The following is a 19,544-nucleotide window of genomic DNA, read 5'->3' on the forward strand; positions in this document are numbered from 1 at the left end:
GAGGACGGTCCCGAAAGTACCTGGTCTAATATAAAAATCATAATGATAAATTAATAAAAATCTTTGACCACCGAGTCAGTTTTTTCAAGTCTGTGAACAGAAAATAATCCGAGGGTGTTAAATCTGGCAAATAAAGAGGTTACCAAAACAATTATGGCGTCTTCTGTAGGTACTTCTGGAACCATCCTCGAGGGAAACTGCGGCTGTTGGATACTCACAAGAAAGGTGTGCGAATTCCATCAGGAACATAACGTACTCGGCGGTTTTTCTAATTTTTTCTTTCAAGTTATACATAGTAACGTCTCTGCATTCTATGACGTACGCCTGCAGTTCTACAATGTCTGCTACGTTGTCTGGATTACCGCTGACTTTGTTCGACATGTCGTCGAAGGTGTCGCATATCCTGAGATGAGAAAGCATCTGGTGTAAAAATTGTAAATTGATTGAAAGAAAAACGGAAAATATTGTATTTCGAAAGAAAATGTAATCTCTTCGAAATCTGTGAGGAACATCCGGTATATTTATCCTTATCTCCTATCTCTTTAAGGTGTATTCTTGAAACCGAAATTTAATAATTAGTTTCTGATATACAAGGACTCAAAGTTTGTATACAATGTTTTTTTATTTATTTTTTTTTTTTTTTCATCGAAATAACCGATATTTTTAGTTTTACTAATATCTTTATAACTGTCAAAATTGAAGTTTTTTTGTGGAAATATATTGATTTAGAAAAACTTTTTCTACAATATCTCAAATTTTCGTGATGTGAACTTCACTTGTATCCAAAATACAGGGGCTTAAAGTTTGTTATATATTTTTCTTCATCAAATGACACATTTCTCTAATTTTACTAATAGTACCATAAATGTCAAAAATAGACCTTTTTGATATAGATACATCGATTAAAAAAGAAAATTTTTCGATAATATCTCAAATTTTCATGTTTTGAACTTCACTATTATCTAATATACGGGGGCTTAAAGTTTGTTTTATATTTTCCTTCATCAAATGACATATTTCTCTAATTTCATCAATAGTTCCATAACTGTCAAAAATAGGGTTTTATAATATGAAAATATGGATTTGGGAAGGATTTTTCTATAGCCTGTCAAGGTTGTACTATTTGAACTTCACTAGCATCTAATATACAGGGGCTTAGAGTTTTTTTGAATTTTTTTTCACAAAATTAACATATTTTTCTAATTTCACTAATAGTTCCATTACTGTCAAAAATTTAGTTTCTTGTTTTAGATCTATCGATTAAGAAAAAATTTTTCGATGATATCTGAAATTTTCACGATTTGAACTTCACTATTATCCAATATACGGGGGCTTAAAGTTTGTTTTATATTTTCCTTCATCAAATGACATATTTCTCTAGTTTCATCAATAGTTCCATAACTGTCAAAAATAGGGTTTTATAATATGGAAATATGGATTTGGGAAGGATTTTTCTATAGCCTGTCAAGTTTGTACTATTTGAACTTCACTAGCATCTAATATACAGGGGCTTAGAGTTTTTTTGAATTTTTTTTCACAAAATTAACATATTTTTCTAATTTCACTAATAGTTCCATTACTGTCAAAAATTTAGTTTCTTGTTTTAGATCTATCGATTAAGAAAAAATTTTTCGATGATATCTGAAATTTTCACGATTTGAACTTCCCTATTATCCAATATACGGGGGATTAAAGTTTGTTTTATATTTTCCTTCATCAAATGACATATTTCTCTAATTTCATCAATAGTTCCATAACTGTCAAAAATAGGGTTTTATAATATAAAAATATGGATTTGGGAAGGATTTTTCTATAGCCTGTCAAGTTTGTACTATTTGAACTTCACTAGCATCTAATATACAGGGGCTTAAAGTTTGTTATATATTTTTCTTCATCAAATGACACATTTCTCTAATTTTACTAATAGTACCATAAATGTCAAAAATAGAGCTTTTTGATATAGATACATCGATTAAAAAAGAAAATGTTTCGATAATATCTCAAATTTTCATGTTTTGAACTTCACTCTTATCCAATATACAGGGGCTTAAAGTTTGTTTTATATTTTCCTTCATCAAATGACATATTTCTCTAATTTCATCAATAGTTCCATAACTGTCAAAAATAGGGTTTTATAATATGGAAATATGGATTTGGAAAGGATTTTTCTATAGCCTGTCAAGTTTATACTATTTGAACTTCACTAGCATCTAATATACAGGGGCTTAAAGTTTGTTATATATTTTTCTTCATCAAATGACACATTTCTCTAATTTTACTAATAGTTCCATAAATGTCAAAAATAGAGCTTTTTGATATAGATACATCGATTAAAAAAGAAAATTTTTCGATAATATCTCAAATTTTCATGTTTTGAACTTCACTCTTATCCAATATACAGGGGCTTAAAGTTTGTTTTATATTTTCCTTCATCAAATGACATATTTCTCTAATTTCATCAATAGTTCCATAACTGTCAAAAATAGGGTTTTATAATATGGAAATATGGATTTGGAAAGGATTTTTCTATAGCCTGTCAAGTTTATACTATTTGAACTTCACTAGCATCTAATATACAGGGGCTTAAAGTTTGTTATATATTTTTCTTCATCAAATGACACATTTCTCTAATTTTACTAATAGTTCCATAAATGTCAAAAATAGAGCTTTTTGATATAGATACATCGATTAAAAAAGAAAATGTTTCGATAATATCTCAAATTTTCATGTTTTGAACTTCACTCTTATCCAATATACAGGGGCTTAAAGTTTGTTTTATATTTTCCTTCATCAAATGACATATTTCTCTAATTTCATCAATAGTTCCATAACTGTCAAAAATAGGGTTTTATAATATGGAAATATGGATTTGGAAAGGATTTTTCTATAGCCTGTCAAGTTTATACTATTTGAACTTCACTAGCATCTAATATACAGGGGCTTAAAGTTTGTTATATATTTTTCTTCATCAAATGACACATTTCTCTAATTTTACTAATAGTTCCATAAATGTCAAAAATAGAGCTTTTTGATATAGATACATCGATTAAAAAAGAAAATTTTTCGATAATATCTCAAATTTTCATGTTTTGAACTTCACTATTATCCAATATACGGGGGCTTAAAGTTTGTTTTATATTTTCCTTCATCAAATGACATACTTCTCTAATTTCATCAATAGTTCCATAACTGTCAAAAATAGGGTTTTATAATATGAAAATATGGATTTGGGAAGGATTTTTCTATAGCCTGTCAAGTTTGTACTATTTGAACTTCACTAGCATCTAATATACAGGGGCTTAGAGTTTTTTTGAATTTTTTTTCACAAAATTAACATATTTTTCTAATTTCACTAATAGTTCCATTACTGTCAAAAATTTAGTTTCTTGTTTTAGATCTATCGATTAAGAAAAAATTTTTCGATGATATCTGAAATTTTCACGATTTGAACTTCACTCTTATCCAATATACAGGGGCTTAAAGTTTGTTTTATATTTTCCTTCATCAAATGACATATTTCTCTAATTTCATCAATAGTTCCATAACTGTCAAAAATAGGGTTTTATAATATGGAAATATGGATTTGGAAAGGATTTTTCTATAGCCTGTCAAGTTTATACTATTTGAACTTCACTAGCATCTAATATACAGGGGCTTAAAGTTTGTTATATATTTTTCTTCATCAAATGACACATTTCTCTAATTTTACTAATAGTTCCATAAATGTCAAAAATAGAGCTTTTTGATATAGATACATCGATTAAAAAAGAAAATTTTTCGATAATATCTCAAATTTTCATGTTTTGAACTTCACTATTATCCAATATACGGGGGCTTAAAGTTTGTTTTATATTTTCCTTCATCAAATGACATATTTCTCTAATTTCATCAATAGTTCCATAACTGTCAAAAATAGGGTTTTATAATATGGAAATATGGATTTGGAAAGGATTTTTCTATAGCCTGTCAAGTTTATACTATTTGAACTTCACTAGCATCTAATATACAGGGGCTTAAAGTTTGTTATATATTTTTCTTCATCAAATGACACATTTCTCTAATTTTACTAATAGTTCCATAAATGTCAAAAATAGAGCTTTTTGATATAGATACATCGATTAAAAAAGAAAATGTTTCGATAATATCTCAAATTTTCATGTTTTGAACTTCACTCTTATCCAATATACAGGGGCTTAAAGTTTGTTTTATATTTTCCTTCATCAAATGACATATTTCTCTAATTTCATCAATAGTTCCATAACTGTCAAAAATAGGGTTTTATAATATGGAAATATGGATTTGGAAAGGATTTTTCTATAGCCTGTCAAGTTTATACTATTTGAACTTCACTAGCATCTAATATACAGGGGCTTAAAGTTTGTTATATATTTTTCTTCATCAAATGACACATTTCTCTAATTTTACTAATAGTTCCATAAATGTCAAAAATAGAGCTTTTTGATATAGATACATCGATTAAAAAAGAAAATTTTTCGATAATATCTCAAATTTTCATGTTTTGAACTTCACTATTATCCAATATACGGGGGCTTAAAGTTTGTTTTATATTTTCCTTCATCAAATGACATACTTCTCTAATTTCATCAATAGTTCCATAACTGTCAAAAATAGGGTTTTATAATATGAAAATATGGATTTGGGAAGGATTTTTCTATAGCCTGTCAAGTTTGTACTATTTGAACTTCACTAGCATCTAATATACAGGGGCTTAGAGTTTTTTTGAATTTTTTTTCACAAAATTAACATATTTTTCTAATTTCACTAATAGTTCCATTACTGTCAAAAATTTAGTTTCTTGTTTTAGATCTATCGATTAAGAAAAAATTTTTCGATGATATCTGAAATTTTCACGATTTGAACTTCACTCTTATCCAATATACAGGGGCTTAAAGTTTGTTTTATATTTTCCTTCATCAAATGACATATTTCTCTAATTTCATCAATAGTTCCATAACTGTCAAAAATAGGGTTTTATAATATGGAAATATGGATTTGGAAAGGATTTTTCTATAGCCTGTCAAGTTTATACTATTTGAACTTCACTAGCATCTAATATACAGGGGCTTAAAGTTTGTTATATATTTTTCTTCATCAAATGACACATTTCTCTAATTTTACTAATAGTTCCATAAATGTCAAAAATAGAGCTTTTTGATATAGATACATCGATTAAAAAAGAAAATTTTTCGATAATATCTCAAATTTTCATGTTTTGAACTTCACTATTATCCAATATACGGGGGCTTAAAGTTTGTTTTATATTTTCCTTCATCAAATGACATACTTCTCTAATTTCATCAATAGTTCCATAACTGTCAAAAATAGGGTTTTATAATATGGAAATATGGATTTGGAAAGGTTTTTCTATAGCCTGTTAAGTTTGTACTATTTGAACTTCACTAGCATCTAATATACAGGGGCTTAAAGTTTTTTTGAATTTTTTTTCTCAAAATTAACATATTTTTCTAATTTCACTAATAGTTCCATTACTGTCAAAAATTTAGTTTTTTGTTATAGATCTATCGATTAAGAAAAAATTTTTCGACAATATCTGAAATTTTCACGTTTTGAACGTAATTTGTATCAAATATACAGGAGCTTAAAGTTTGTTGTACATTTTTCTTTATCAACGACATATTTCTCTAATTTTATTAATACATCCATAACTGTCAAATATACGGCTTTATGGTATAGAAATATGGATTTGGGAATGATTTTTCCATAGCCTGTCAAGTTTGTACTATTTGAACTTCACTAGCATCTAATATACAGGGGCTTAAAGTTTTTTTGAAATTTTTTCACAAAATTAACATATTTTTCTAATTCCACTAATAGTTCCATTACTGTCAAAAATAGAGTTTTTTATTATAGATCTAGAGATTAAGAAATATTTTTCGATAATATCTGAAATTTTCACGATTTGAACTTCACTCTTATCCAATATACAGGAGCTTAAAGTTTGTTGTACATTTTTCTTTATCAACGACATATTTCTCTAATTTTATTAATAAATCCATAACTGTCAAATATACGGCTTTATGGTATAGAAATATGGATTTGGGAATGATTTTTCCATAGCCTGTCAAGTTTGTACTATTTAAACTTCACTCTTATCCAATATACAGGGGATTAAACTTTGTTCTATATTTTTTTTAATATATTTCTCTAATTTCATCAATAGCTCCATAATTGTCAAAAATTGAGTTTTTTGGTATAGATCTATCGATTAAGAAAGAATTTTCCTATAATATCTGAAATTTTCACGATTTGAACTTCACTTATATCCAATATACAAGGGCTTTAAATTTTTTGGAATTTTTATTTCACAATATTGAAATATTTCTCTAAATTCACTAATAATTCCATTACTGTCAAAAATAGAGCTTTTTGGTATACATCTATCGATTAAAAAAGAATTTTTCGATAATATCTCAAATTTTCACATTTTGAATTCAATTTGTATCAAATATACAGGAGCTTAAAGTTTGTTGTATATTTTTCTTTATCAACGACATATTTCTCTAATTTTATTAATAAATCCATAACTGTCAAAAATACGGCTTTATGATGTAGAAATATGGATTCGGGAAGGATTTTTCCACAGTCTGTCAAGTTTGTACTATTTGAACTTCACTAGCATCTAATATACAGGGGCTTAAAGTTTATTTGAATTTTTTTTTCACAAAATTGACATATTTCTCTAATTTCACTAATATTTCCATTACTATCAAAAATATAGTTTTTTGTTATAGATCTATCGATTAAGAAATATTTTTCGATAATATCTGAAATTTTCACGATTTGAACTTCACTCTTATCCAATATACAGGGGCTTAAACTTTGTTCTATATTTTTTTATAATACATTTCTCTAATTTCATCAATAGTTCCATAACTGTCAAAAATTGAGTTTTTTGGTATAGATCTATCGATTAAGAAAGAATTTTCCTATAATATCTTAAATTTTCGTGATTTTAACTTCACTTGTATCCAAAATACAGGGGGCTTACAGTTTGTTATATATTTTTCTTCATCAAATGACACATTTCTCTAATTTTTCTAATAGTTCCATAACTGTCGAAAATAGAGCTTTTTGATATAGATCCATTGATTAAGAAAAAAAATTTTTCGATAATATCTCAAATTTTCACGTTTTCAACTTCACTCTTATCCAATATACAGGGGCTTAAACTTTGTTCTATATTTTTTTATAATACATTTCTCTAATTTCATCAATAGTTCCATAACTGTCAAAAATTGAGTTTTTTGGTATAGATCTATCGATTAAGAAAGAATTTTCCTATAATATCTCAAATTTTCGTGATTTAAACTTCACTTGTATCCAAAATACAGGGGCTTAAAGTTTGTTATGTATTTTTCTTCATAAAATTGACATTTGTTTCTAATTTTACGAATATCTCCATAACTGTTAAAAATAGAAATTTCTTATTCATCTCCATCGATTGAGAAAGGATAACTGTATAACCTGTAAAATTTTCATTTTCTAAACTCTATCAGTTGCCATTATACGGCGACTTGAAGTTCCCTTGAATTTTATTTTCAATTCAAATCTCCCATGTCAGTCTTTCATGACATTAGATAGAGCCGTAAGTCTTCTTTTATAATCGCCACCCTTTCTTTTCTACTGAACTGTCCTTTCAATATCTATTTCACCGTAAGAAATCATTCTAATGCGAATGAACACGCTCTATACGTATTTAGAGGTTTCAAGTTAAACTGTCTGTTGTACATGTACAATCTCGTTATTTAATAACCTTACCTCGTATATATAACTTTGTTCGCGGGTCAAATTCCGAATCGGTTTCGGTCCAATCGCATGCGCACTTTCAGAATTGTCGTTCGATGACTTCACACCTTCCCGATTTTGTAAATGCGCATGCGATCGGTTCTAAAATGATAAACAAAGTTCATGAACTTTTACGAAAAAATTTCGAGTTTAAATAAATTAATTTCTCATATTTGGAAAATAAAACTTACATTCGATTTAGGTTCCTCATTTCCAAAATGAAGTAATTGACAATTTTCATTCGAAGTCCATCTATTATATCATATAAAGTTTCGTTTAATTTACAACAATCCAAATTGAACAGATTCATCGGAATCATTCTTCTTAAATTGATAAACTCCACTTTCATTTCGTCGTAACTTTTTATTTTTTTGGCAAAATCCTGGAAATATGTAATGGTTGACGTTAGATAGCGCAAATGAGAGGCGACTAGAATATTGCTGCAACACTCGCGCCAATTAATAATAATAGGGGTTGTTGGGGCTTCGTGGACGTCATCTTCAGATGTTTTTCTTCAAAATTCATGTAATTGGATCGAAAATGATAACAGGGAATGTTTGGGGGTTCATGGACGCGATCTCCATGTAAAATTAGTGTAAACGATCCGAAAACCGTAACGAGAGGTTTTGGGGTTTCGACGGGTACTTGGTGCATCCAAAACTGCACGTCATCTCCAGGAGTTTCCCTGTAATATTCGTTCAAATCAATCATAACAGAAGTGATTTGAAGCTCCAATGGATACCTACGGCACTAGAATCTTGACGTCATCTTCAGGAATTTTCCTACAAAATTCGCGTAATTGAAACATAAATCATAACGGAGTCGTTGAGTCTTCATGGAATTTGCGGAAACATATCGAATATCAAAACAGAGTTTCAGCATCGGTAGCTTGTTATCCCCAGGAATATTTTTACAAAATTTGCGGATACCTGGTGGATATCATCTCGGTTATCCGTTACTACTCCATCGATGTTATTTTTATTTCGTCTGAGTGATTTTGCGGGAAAACTCCAGATAATAACATCCATTTTCCGTTTCATTATATAAAGCATTTTAGGAGATCTTTGGAGATGACGCCCACGTTCTGGTGCACCAGGTACTAGCGGAGTCCTCGACGATACTAGAATTGATAAGAGCGGCTGTAAAAACTCAATTGATGTGATTTTTATTTCGTTTCCGCGAATTTTACGGGAAAACTCCAGAAGATTACATCCATGTCTACATTCTAATGCACCGGATACCCCGGCGGCAGTAGCTGATACCACAATTGGATAACGTGAAAGTAATCTTGTTTCATTAAAGAATCAATTTTAGGAGATATCTGGAGACGACGTCCACGTTCTGGTGCACCAGGTACTAGTGGAGTCCTCATCGTTAATAGAATTGAAAAGAGCGGCTGTAAAAACTATATTGATGTGATTTTTAGTTCGTTTCCGCGAATTTTACGAGAAAACTCCAGAAAATTACATCCATGTCTACATTCTAACGCACCGGATACCCCGGCGGTAGTAGCTGATACCATAATTGGATAACGTGAAAGAAATCTTATTTCATTAAAGAATCAATTTTAGGAGATATCTGGAGATGACGTCCACGTTCTGGTGCACCAGGTACTAGAGGAGTCCTCGTCGTTACTAGAATTGATAAGACCGGCTGTAAAAACTCCATTGATGTGATTTTTATTTCGTTTCCGCGAATTTTACGGGAAAACTCCAGAAGACTACATCCATGTCTACATTCTAACGCACCGAATACCCCGGCGGTAGTAGCTGATACCATATTTGGATAACGTGAAAGAAATCTTGTTTCATTAAAGAATGAATCTTAGGAGATCTCTGGAGACGATGTCCACGTTCTGGTGCACCAGGTACTAGCGGAGTCCTCGACGTTACTAGAATTGATAAGAGCGGCTGTAAAAACTCCATTGATGTGATTTTTATTTCGTTTCCGCGAATTTTACGGGAAAACTCCAGAAGATTACATCCATGTCTACATTCTAATGCACCGGATACCCCGGCGGCAGTAGCTGATACCATAATTGGATAACGTGAAAGTAATCTTGTTTCATTAAAGAATCAATTTTAGGAGATATCTGGAGACGACGTCCACGTTCTGGTGCACCAGGTACTAGTGGAGTCCTCATCGTTAATAGAATTGAAAAGAGCGGCTGTAAAAACTATATTGATGTGATTTTTAGTTCGTTTCCGCGAATTTTACGAGAAAACTCCAGAAGATTACATCCATGTCTACATTCTAACGCACCGGATACCCCGGCGGTAGTAGCTGATACCATAATTGGATAACGTGAAAGAAATCTTATTTCATTAAAGAATCAATTTTAGGAGATATCTGGAGACGATGTCCACGTTCTGGTGCACCAGGTACTAGCGGAGTCCTCGACGTTACTAGAATTGATAAGAGCGGCTGTAAAAACTCCATTGATGTGATTTTTATTTCGTTTCCGCGAATTTTACGGGAAAACTCCAGAAGATTACATCCATGTCTACATTCTAATGCACCGGATACCCCGGCGGTAGTAGCTGATACCATAATTGGATAACGTGAAAGTAATCTTGTTTCATTAAAGAATCAATTTTAGGAGATATCTGGAGACGACGTCCACGTTCTGGTGCACCAGGTACTAGTGGAGTCCTCATCGTTTATAGAATTGAAAAGAGCGGCTGTAAAAACTATATTGATGTGATTTTTAGTTCGTTTCCGCGAATTTTACGAGAAAACTCCAGAAGATTACATCCATGTCTACATTCTAACGCACCGGATACCCCGGCGGTAGTAGCTGATACCATAATTGGATAACGTGAAAGAAATCTTATTTCATTAAAGAATCAATTTTAGGAGATATCTGGAGACGATGTCCACGTTCTGGTGCACCAGGTACTAGCGGAGTCCTCGACGTTACTAGAATTGATAAGAGCGGCTGTAAAAACTCCATTGATGTGATTTTTATTTCGTTTCCGCGAATTTTACGGGAAAACTCCAGAAGATTACATCCATGTCTACATTCTAATGCACCGGATACCCCGGCGGTAGTAGCTGATACCATAATTGGATAACGTGAAAGTAATCTTGTTTCATTAAAGAATCAATTTTAGGAGATATCTGGAGACGACGTCCACGTTCTGGTGCACCAGGTACTAGTGGAGTCCTCATCGTTTATAGAATTGAAAAGAGCGGCTGTAAAAACTATATTGATGTGATTTTTAGTTCGTTTCCGCGAATTTTACGGGAAAACTCCAGAAGACTACATCCATGTCTACATTCTAACGCACCGAATACCCCGGCGGTAGTAGCTGATACCATATTCGGATAACGTGAAAGAAATCTTATTTCATTAAAGAATCAATTTTAGGAGATCTTTGGAGACGATGTCCACGTTCTGGTGCACCAGGTACTAGTGGAGTCCTCGTCGTTACTAGAATTGATAAGACCGGCTGTAAAAACTCCATTGATGTGATTTTTATTTCGTTTCCGCGAATTTTACGGGAAAACTCCAGAAGATTATGTCCATGTCCAGATTCCGATGCACTAGGCGGTGATTTCTGTATCTCTGGTGATGACATTCAGTCTTGAGCTTCAAGTTGACAATGGACAAATTTGGAGATTTGTAGTCGTTATTAACCAAAACATTAATGTAAGATGTAGTCATGTGTTTTTTTTTTGGTACCTTTAGAAACGGTAACGGCTCCATATCAAAAATTTCGTTCAACTCCTTTTCGGCTGCTCCATTTAAAATGTACAAATATTTATCGTACACCGAGAGGTATTGCTGCGGACCAACGGCATTCGGAACGAACGCGTCAACAATTTCACGTTGAATTTCTAAAACTGGTACTTCCGACCTATGTACGTGATGTATATATCGTTCTAATTTCGCAAATTCTAAAATAAGATCGACAATAAAGTAACACCCTGTATAATCCCGAAAACAAAGAAAAAAAACTACCTGGAAACATTATCATTTCTATCCTAGGCACCCTTCTGTTAATTTCCAAAATCTTCCCGAAACATTTTTGTAACAACAACTGAATATCTTCTAACGTTGGGGTAAAAATCAATTGATTTGTTCCGAGAATAGGTTCGACAATTAACGTTATTAAAGGTATATTGATCAAAGTTAAATCTTGATAATCGCCTTCGAACTCATTACCGTGCTAGAATATCAAAAAAAAATTTTACTACTTTCTTATTACATAAAAATACACGTTTCCTCGATTTCCATATTATTTTCAAAGTTTGGCAACGTTGTAACTTTATAATATCACGAATTATACCTTAAATTTGACGAAAATATTTTTAAAATGGTCAAGACTCTTCTCGACCAACCACCTCAGTTGCATGGACATTAATAAATTGACGCAATCAAAAAATCTCTCAACGATAATCGGTGGTTCCGATGCCGTTTTCGGAATGTATTGTTTCCAATGTTCCCTGTATTCTAAAAAAATGTCTGCGCATGCTGGTAACCATTCGTTGATAATGACATTTCGGGCACTATCGCATATGTCAGTAACTCTTTGTTCCAATTCATCGGGAGCCAAAGATTTACCGTCTGCATTTAACAAACGTTCTTGAGGAACTATAAGCATATTGTCATACCTGAAATTTTTAATCAAATAAATAATATAAAAACCATATGCTAATTATATATTCTCACCTGTCCCACCAAAGATCGCGAATTTTTCGAATAATCATATTTCCATTATAATAATGTTTTTCCATCAATTGAGTACTAATGCAATACGTCGAGTGCCATGGTACAGGAGCCCTTACCATCATAATGGGAAAATCCGAGGGAAACGTCTGAAATCTCAACCTAAAAAAAGTACCCGTTAAAAATAGTCAATGCGTATGCTGTGTTGCCTACAGAATATACATATTGTAGTGTAAATAGAGTTGCCTATTATCTCTCTCATCCCATTTGTAATTTTTCGTATATTTAGGAAAATAACATTCTAAACGTTGGTAGTATTGTGTTGTTGTTCTGCGCTGTTGTAATTTTTATTGTTGTCAAAATCGGGCAATTGTGTTGTATTTGTTTTTTATAAATCTTTCTCTTATTGCAATTTATGCATGCAATCAGGTGATTTAAACAGCAACGGTCATATGTTCACAACGAGTTATACTCGTGATGTTGCCAAATTTATTGCAATGAAGGAAGTCTTAATATTTTCCATATGTTATTAAATTTATTTATTAAGAACAAAGTTTTGCGATCAGTACTGTTTATTATTAATTGTACCACGGGTGAAATTGTTCCAAATGTATAAATTGTAAAAGGGTTGAATGATATTTAATTTTTTCTGTTTATAGTCATAGTACTAAAGGTCGTACAAAACACAAGATATATTTTGAATTAAATGAAATTGAAATGTTGTAATTTGATAATAAACACCCACAATATGGAAAATATTCGAGGCAAAACAACTTCCACATTTTTTCTATTTTTTTTTTTTTAAATAATACTTTTCTTTATGTTTAAGTTTATGACTGATGGTAACTAAAAACTGGCAACATTGCACACGTTTTCAGCTGATTTATATTTCGTGACCGTGGCTATTTAAGATGTTGGGGGTGATTAGGTTCGAAAATTTATAGTAGTCTACAAGATTTTTTTTATAAATATATAAATAATTTTTTTCTTGAAAATAACTAACTAAATTCTAAATTTCGATGATTTCTTTCAATTTTGTGATTTCTCATTACCTTTTCCATTCAGCTGGGTCTTTGAGTACGTACTGCAACAGATGTTTTCGCATAAATATGCAGAAGTATTTCCGCAATGACTTGCGATCGGATTGCATTAGCCCTTTATATTCCTTCAAAGCCTTATATTTTTCTGGAATTTTCGCCATGGCACATTTAATTAGCTCCTCATCGTATGGTGGAACGTGCTCTGGAGATATTCCCTGAAAAAAATTATCAATTCAGCGCCATTTGTATAAAATAAATATGAATACTTGGTTGCAAATCTAGTTTAATATACTTGTGTTTGTATATTTTGTGTTGCCTAAATAAGTCATGTATATAGTTGGTTAATTCCTTATTTTAACAATGTATGCTGTGTTGCCTATATAATAGTAACAAATATTGCTACAGTTTTTTCTTTTGGTGTTTTTTTTGTATTGACAGTATTAACATTATAATTTTCAATAATTAAGTTAGTGTCTTCAAAACCGTCTATTTATGGATGAGTATAAGCTGGTGTTACAGTTAATATTAAATCTCAGCCTTGCAGAGGAAAATTTTTTCCTATATCAGGGCGTCTTTTAAAATAAATCACAACCCAAACAAAAATGTCCCTATCTCCCCCAATAAGATTTTATTTCATTATACGATAACACAAGTCAGTTTGGTCTAAAAATTCGATTAAAATTTCAAAAATTACCTAACCTAACCTAACCTAACCAATCTAGACAGCTCAAGTAAGACAAAAAATGATGAAATTAATTTTTTTTTGGTAATAAACAAATCAAAATACTTAGTAAAAGTTTATTTAACTAAAAAATAATAATTATTAGCTATTAAAAACAATCTTTTCATATTTTTCTATTGAAAATAAAATCTAAAACATTTTATTCAAACGTAATCACGAACATAACATTTAAATCCTGACTTCATCGAAGGAATCGTGGATAGAAATTGTCATGGTGTATGGAGTGTTGCCTATGAAATACTGTTATTATTCTCTTAGTGTATTCAGTGTTGCCTATAAAGTAGTTTCTTGTAGAGTATGTTGTATTGCCTACAGAATCGTTATAAACATATCACTCTCGAGTGAAAGTTGAATGAAGGTGACAATGATTTCAAGGTTTTTTAAATAATTTATAGCAGTTTCTGTTTACGTTTAGAAAACGTGCAAGCCTACACTTTTTTAAATACACAACGCACAATTTTAATTGGCTTATTTATCATAATAATTCTATTACATAAAAATAATACGTTTTTGTTTTTCCATAAATATTGAGAGGATTGTTTTGGTAGGTAGGTATATGGTACGTAATTTATTGGAAATATTTACATTTATGGAAAATTTTAATTTATTTGCTCGATAAAACTTAATGTATCTGAGTTGATAAAAATTAATATGTGTTACTTTTCCATTTTTTTTTCGAAATATAATAATTGGAAAATTTCAAAAAATTGCTTTTTTTATAATAAGCGTATGTACGAGGTGCGATTAAAAAGTAATTTTATTATAAACAAATTTATCAAAAGATTTTTACGCATTTTCATCTGTTTTTCGAGGTCCAAAATATATATACAGGAAGTAGCATAAAAGCGTTATGATTTAGACATTTTGGAAATTATTTAAATTTGGGCTACAGGCAAAAAAATTTCATCCACCTGAAAATTGTTAGGTATAATTAGGTAATTAAATGTGGGGGAGACGATTTTTAGGTATAGGGGGGAGTGTGAGTGCGTTTTTACCAACTATCGGAATATAATTAACTGCTCAAATGTCAAAATTTTGTAGTTGAGGTTATGTTTACTAATTCACATCGTAAGTCAATAATAGACAGTGTTGCCGATGTCAAAAATACGAATAGCATACGACAAATAAACGAAAAGTAGTAGGGAAGGGGTTTATTTTAAAATATGTTATTTATTAGAATGACGAAAATAAATATTTGTTAGAATATATTGAATTTTTGTTATATTTTTTATTTATTCTTTAAGTTGACCAATTTTAAAACCGATAAAGAATTTTTTTTGCATTTTAGGCGTTAATCAATAAAAAATAATTAATATTGACGCGAATTATCACGAAAACGTCATCAAATATCGTTTGAGTAACTGCAATAAGTTTATCACGATATTACGCAAGTTATTTTGGCTTCCAATCGAGAAAAATAAAACTATTTAAAAATAAAACAAAATTCGAATTCATCATATTCATTTTATTGTATAGATATCACAAGAAAAGTACACTAGTGAGCAAAAAAATCGAGTCAAAACGTAGGCTCGCCGTCAAAAGTCTCTATCTAAAAATCAGTAGCTCCCATTTTTTGTCTGATTTTAGTTTCTCGAAGCTACTAGTCTTAGCTTCATGATGAGTGGTCTTTGTAGGTATATGCACACTTTACTTGACGTAAAAAAAATTTAAAAAACCGATGAAAAGTTACGTAAATATTATCTTGAAAGTCTCCGTTCTACGAAATGACTTCTGAGACTTCAAAACAAACACGGATGATGCTGAACTGACTTTCTATTCCCAAATTTGAAAACATGATTCGGTCAAATAATAAATTAACGACGTCAGCATTTTCCATATCTATTTATCGATATTATTTTGTACTTTTATAAATATACACAGATGAAGGTTCTTTTTTATACTTGTTGATTTAATATCGTTATCAATTTTTGTTAGTTTTTAGTGTAAATGTTTTCAAGTGATATTGAATGAAAGTGATGACGAAATTAAAATATTGACAATTTACTTAAGGGAAATATATTTGTCCGAAAAGTTAAACATTGAAACACTTTCATTTTTTGGGGCCACTCTAATGTACACATCCACAGTTTCCATTGGAGGAGCTGGACTAGGCATTTTCCAACTATACCTCAGCATGATTTTTTGGGTAGAGCTGCTAGCAATGGTCTGTCTTGTGACAGAGTACAGCTTCGTCAAATACTATCTCAAGACGATGTAGAAGAAGACAACTCAGATGTCTTGCCCATTGTATCAAAAGGCTTGGGTTCCTCCCAGTGGTAGTACTGACACCTTGGAAAGTGGGACTCAAAAACACCAGGAAATTGAGTCTTAAGTATTTTGGAAGCAGAGTATAGATGCAAAATGGCTGAAAAACCAAAACCACTCCCCAATCCAAATACAATTTACAGTTTCTATTAAAAAACTCTATCAATTAGGAGTTATTTCAATTGGAGGAGCTGGATTGGACTTTTTTCAATTATTAATCAAATAACTGGTGGTCTGTCTTGTGACAGAGTACAGCTTTGTCAAAAACAATCTCAAGACGATGTAGAAGAAGACAACTCAGATGTCTTGCCCATTGTATCAAAAGGCTTGGGTTCCTCCCAGTGGTAGTACTGACACCTTGGAAAGTGGGACTCAAAAACACCAGGAAATTGAGTCTTAAGTATTTTGGAAGCAGAGTATAGATGCAAAATGGCTGAAAAACCAAAACCACTCCCCAATCCAACTACAATTTACAGTTTCTATTAGAAAAATCCAGAATTCCAATGGAAAAATATTGAAACAGTCAAAGGTTTCTAAACATAGATTAACTTTTATTATTTTCACTCATATATAAAGGCACAAAACAGCCCCTAACTAGAATAAGGGATAAGAATGATCTGAAACGGGTGGCTTTTAGCAACAATATCATACAGTGGCGTTACATATATACATATTTCGGGCTAAATTCAACAAAAAACTGTTTCTAAGCTTGATAAATAATATTGAAACTGTGCATCAAGAATTTTCATGTTAAGTCTCTTCAATATCTCCAGAAAAATGCACGAAGTGCTTCCTCGACTATCCAATTTGCACAATCTTAAAATATTAGAAAGCAGGGACGGCTCGTGGTGACAAATTTTAGGTGTTTTCCTTTCAGTATTCTATACAAATAATCCTAAAGAATTAGACAGTCGTTAACAAACATTTTGATTAGTTCTTAATTCTTTTAAGAGCTCTGCAGTCACATACGAGGCGTGGCTATTAAATAACGGGACTTTCAAAGTCTCGTTACTTAATAACCACACCCCGTAGACTTTCCACCATTGGCGAATAGATATTTGACTAATTTTTCAATAGAAAATTGGTAGGAAAATTTCGCAAACTGTACGAAATCAAAAACGAAGATTTAATTATTTTTTAAAGAATAAAATCACGTTTCGCCCTCGTATTTCGATTACATAAAAACACTGTTAGACTGCTACATTGGTTCAATTCTTTTCGAATATCATTAGAAACCGAAAGGGTCGTAAATAAAATAACTAACACACCTGATGGCACGACCGGCTCTACCTGTTTTTGAAATGACGACCTGACCCTAAATCCGAGAGCCGATCTAATAATACCCACACGAAGGATGTTTCTAAGAAATCGTAATGGTTTCCGAAGAATATATTTAAAATCCAAGCCCTTCTTCTTGGGGTATTGTAGACACGTAGTCCTAAATATAAAACTAGTTTTTAAAAAACTTGTTTCTTGTTTAGTTTGGTTTTGTCTGTTTTTATTGCGGCTTTTACGACTATTCTTAATGTTTTTAGGCTATGAAAAGTCTCCCTCCGGGCTCGGTATAAATAAAAAAAAAACATTTCGAATTCTAAAAATATTTTATGGGTTTTGGAATCATTCGGAATTAACGAAATAACAATCATAGAAGACTATAAAATTCCCATTAGTTCTTTTTGGGTGGACGTCGTCTACTGATATACCGGTTTTTGTCCACCCCATAATATTTTCGATAAATTTCGAATTGATTCATTTTGTTGTGTGTCACGCAAAGTGTAGAGTGGATAAAAATTTTTTATAAATGTTATGTCGATACTGAAATACAGTAGTATGTGATTAGGTGGCCAATTTCTTTTAAATAATGGTCGAGGGAACCAAAATTTTCCGAAAATGTGTCTAGGAATCCAGAAATTTCAATAATGATCATTTTTTACGGAAATATTTTTTTCAAAAAGTGTCTGGATGGTAAATTTCGTCTTAAAAAAGTGTTTAGAAATCCAGATTTAAAAAAAAAGTATTTAGGGCCCCAAAATCTTCAATACTAATTATTTTGAAAAGAAAATTGATTTTGAAAAGTGACATCATGGCAATTTTTTTTTGAAAATATTGTTTAGAGAACCAAAATTTTCCAAAAAAGTGTTTAGGAATCCAGAATCTTCAATAATAATAATTTTAAGGGAATTTTTTTTCAAAAAAAATCCAGATTTTTTCAAAAAAGTATTTAGGACCCCCACATTTTCAATAATAATTATTTTTGAAGGAAAATTCATTTTGAAAAGTGCCAAATTTCTTTCAAATAAGGGTCCAGAGAACCAAAATTTTCCTAAATAGTGTTTAGGGTTCCAGTATCTTCAATAACAACAATTTTGAGGGAATTTTTTTTTCAAAAAGTGTCTGGATGGTAAATTTCGTCTTAAAAAAGTGTTTAGAAATCCAGATTTAAAAAAAAAGTATTTAGGGCTCCAAAATCTTCAATACTAATTATTTTGAAAAGAAAATTGATTTTGAAAAGTGACATCATGGCAATTTTTTTTTGAAAATATTGTTTAGAGAACCAAAATTTTCCAAAAAAGTGTTTAGGAATCCAGAATCTTCAATAATAATAATTTTAAGGGAATTTTTTTTCAAAAAAAATCCAGATTTTTTCAAAAAAGTATTTAGGACCCCAAAATCTTCTGTAATTATTATTTTGGAAGGAAAATTGATTTTGAAAAGTGACTAAGTGGCAATTTTTTTTTGAAAAAAACGTTTAGAGAACCAAAATTTTCCAAAAAAGTGTTTAGGAATCCAGAATCTTCAATAACAAAAATTTTGAGGGAATATTTTTTTAAAAAAAAATCCAGATTTTTTCAAAAAAGTATTTAGGACCCCAAAATCTTCTGTAATTATTATTATGGAAGGAAAATTGATTTTGAAAAGTGACTAAGTGGCAATTTTTTTTTGAAAAAACGTTTAGAGATCCAAAATTTTCCAAAAAAGTGTTTAGGAATCCAGAATC

At 30.9% G+C, this 19,544-nt stretch overlaps 1 protein-coding gene across 1 annotated transcript in view; it reads right to left on the minus strand.

Annotated features, from left to right (window-relative positions):
• The window catches only part of LOC130444725 (dynein axonemal heavy chain 3), a 155,914-nt gene that overhangs the window by 46,997 nt on the left and 89,373 nt on the right, over positions 1 to 19,544 (minus strand). The window contains exons 6-12 of the mRNA XM_056780000.1: positions 13,552 to 13,754; positions 12,503 to 12,661; positions 12,120 to 12,444; positions 11,792 to 11,999; positions 11,513 to 11,727; positions 8,019 to 8,209; positions 219 to 403 (exon numbers count right to left, since the gene is read on the minus strand). Of these exons, the coding sequence (XP_056635978.1) occupies positions 219 to 403; positions 8,019 to 8,209; positions 11,513 to 11,727; positions 11,792 to 11,999; positions 12,120 to 12,444; positions 12,503 to 12,661; positions 13,552 to 13,754 (1,486 nt within the window). The remainder of the gene's footprint in view (positions 1 to 218; positions 404 to 8,018; positions 8,210 to 11,512; positions 11,728 to 11,791; positions 12,000 to 12,119; positions 12,445 to 12,502; positions 12,662 to 13,551; positions 13,755 to 19,544) is intronic.

The sequence above is a fragment of the Diorhabda sublineata genome, chromosome 5 (assembly GCF_026230105.1).
Source record: "Diorhabda sublineata isolate icDioSubl1.1 chromosome 5, icDioSubl1.1, whole genome shotgun sequence".
Classification (NCBI taxonomy): Eukaryota; Metazoa; Arthropoda; class Insecta; order Coleoptera; family Chrysomelidae; genus Diorhabda; species Diorhabda sublineata.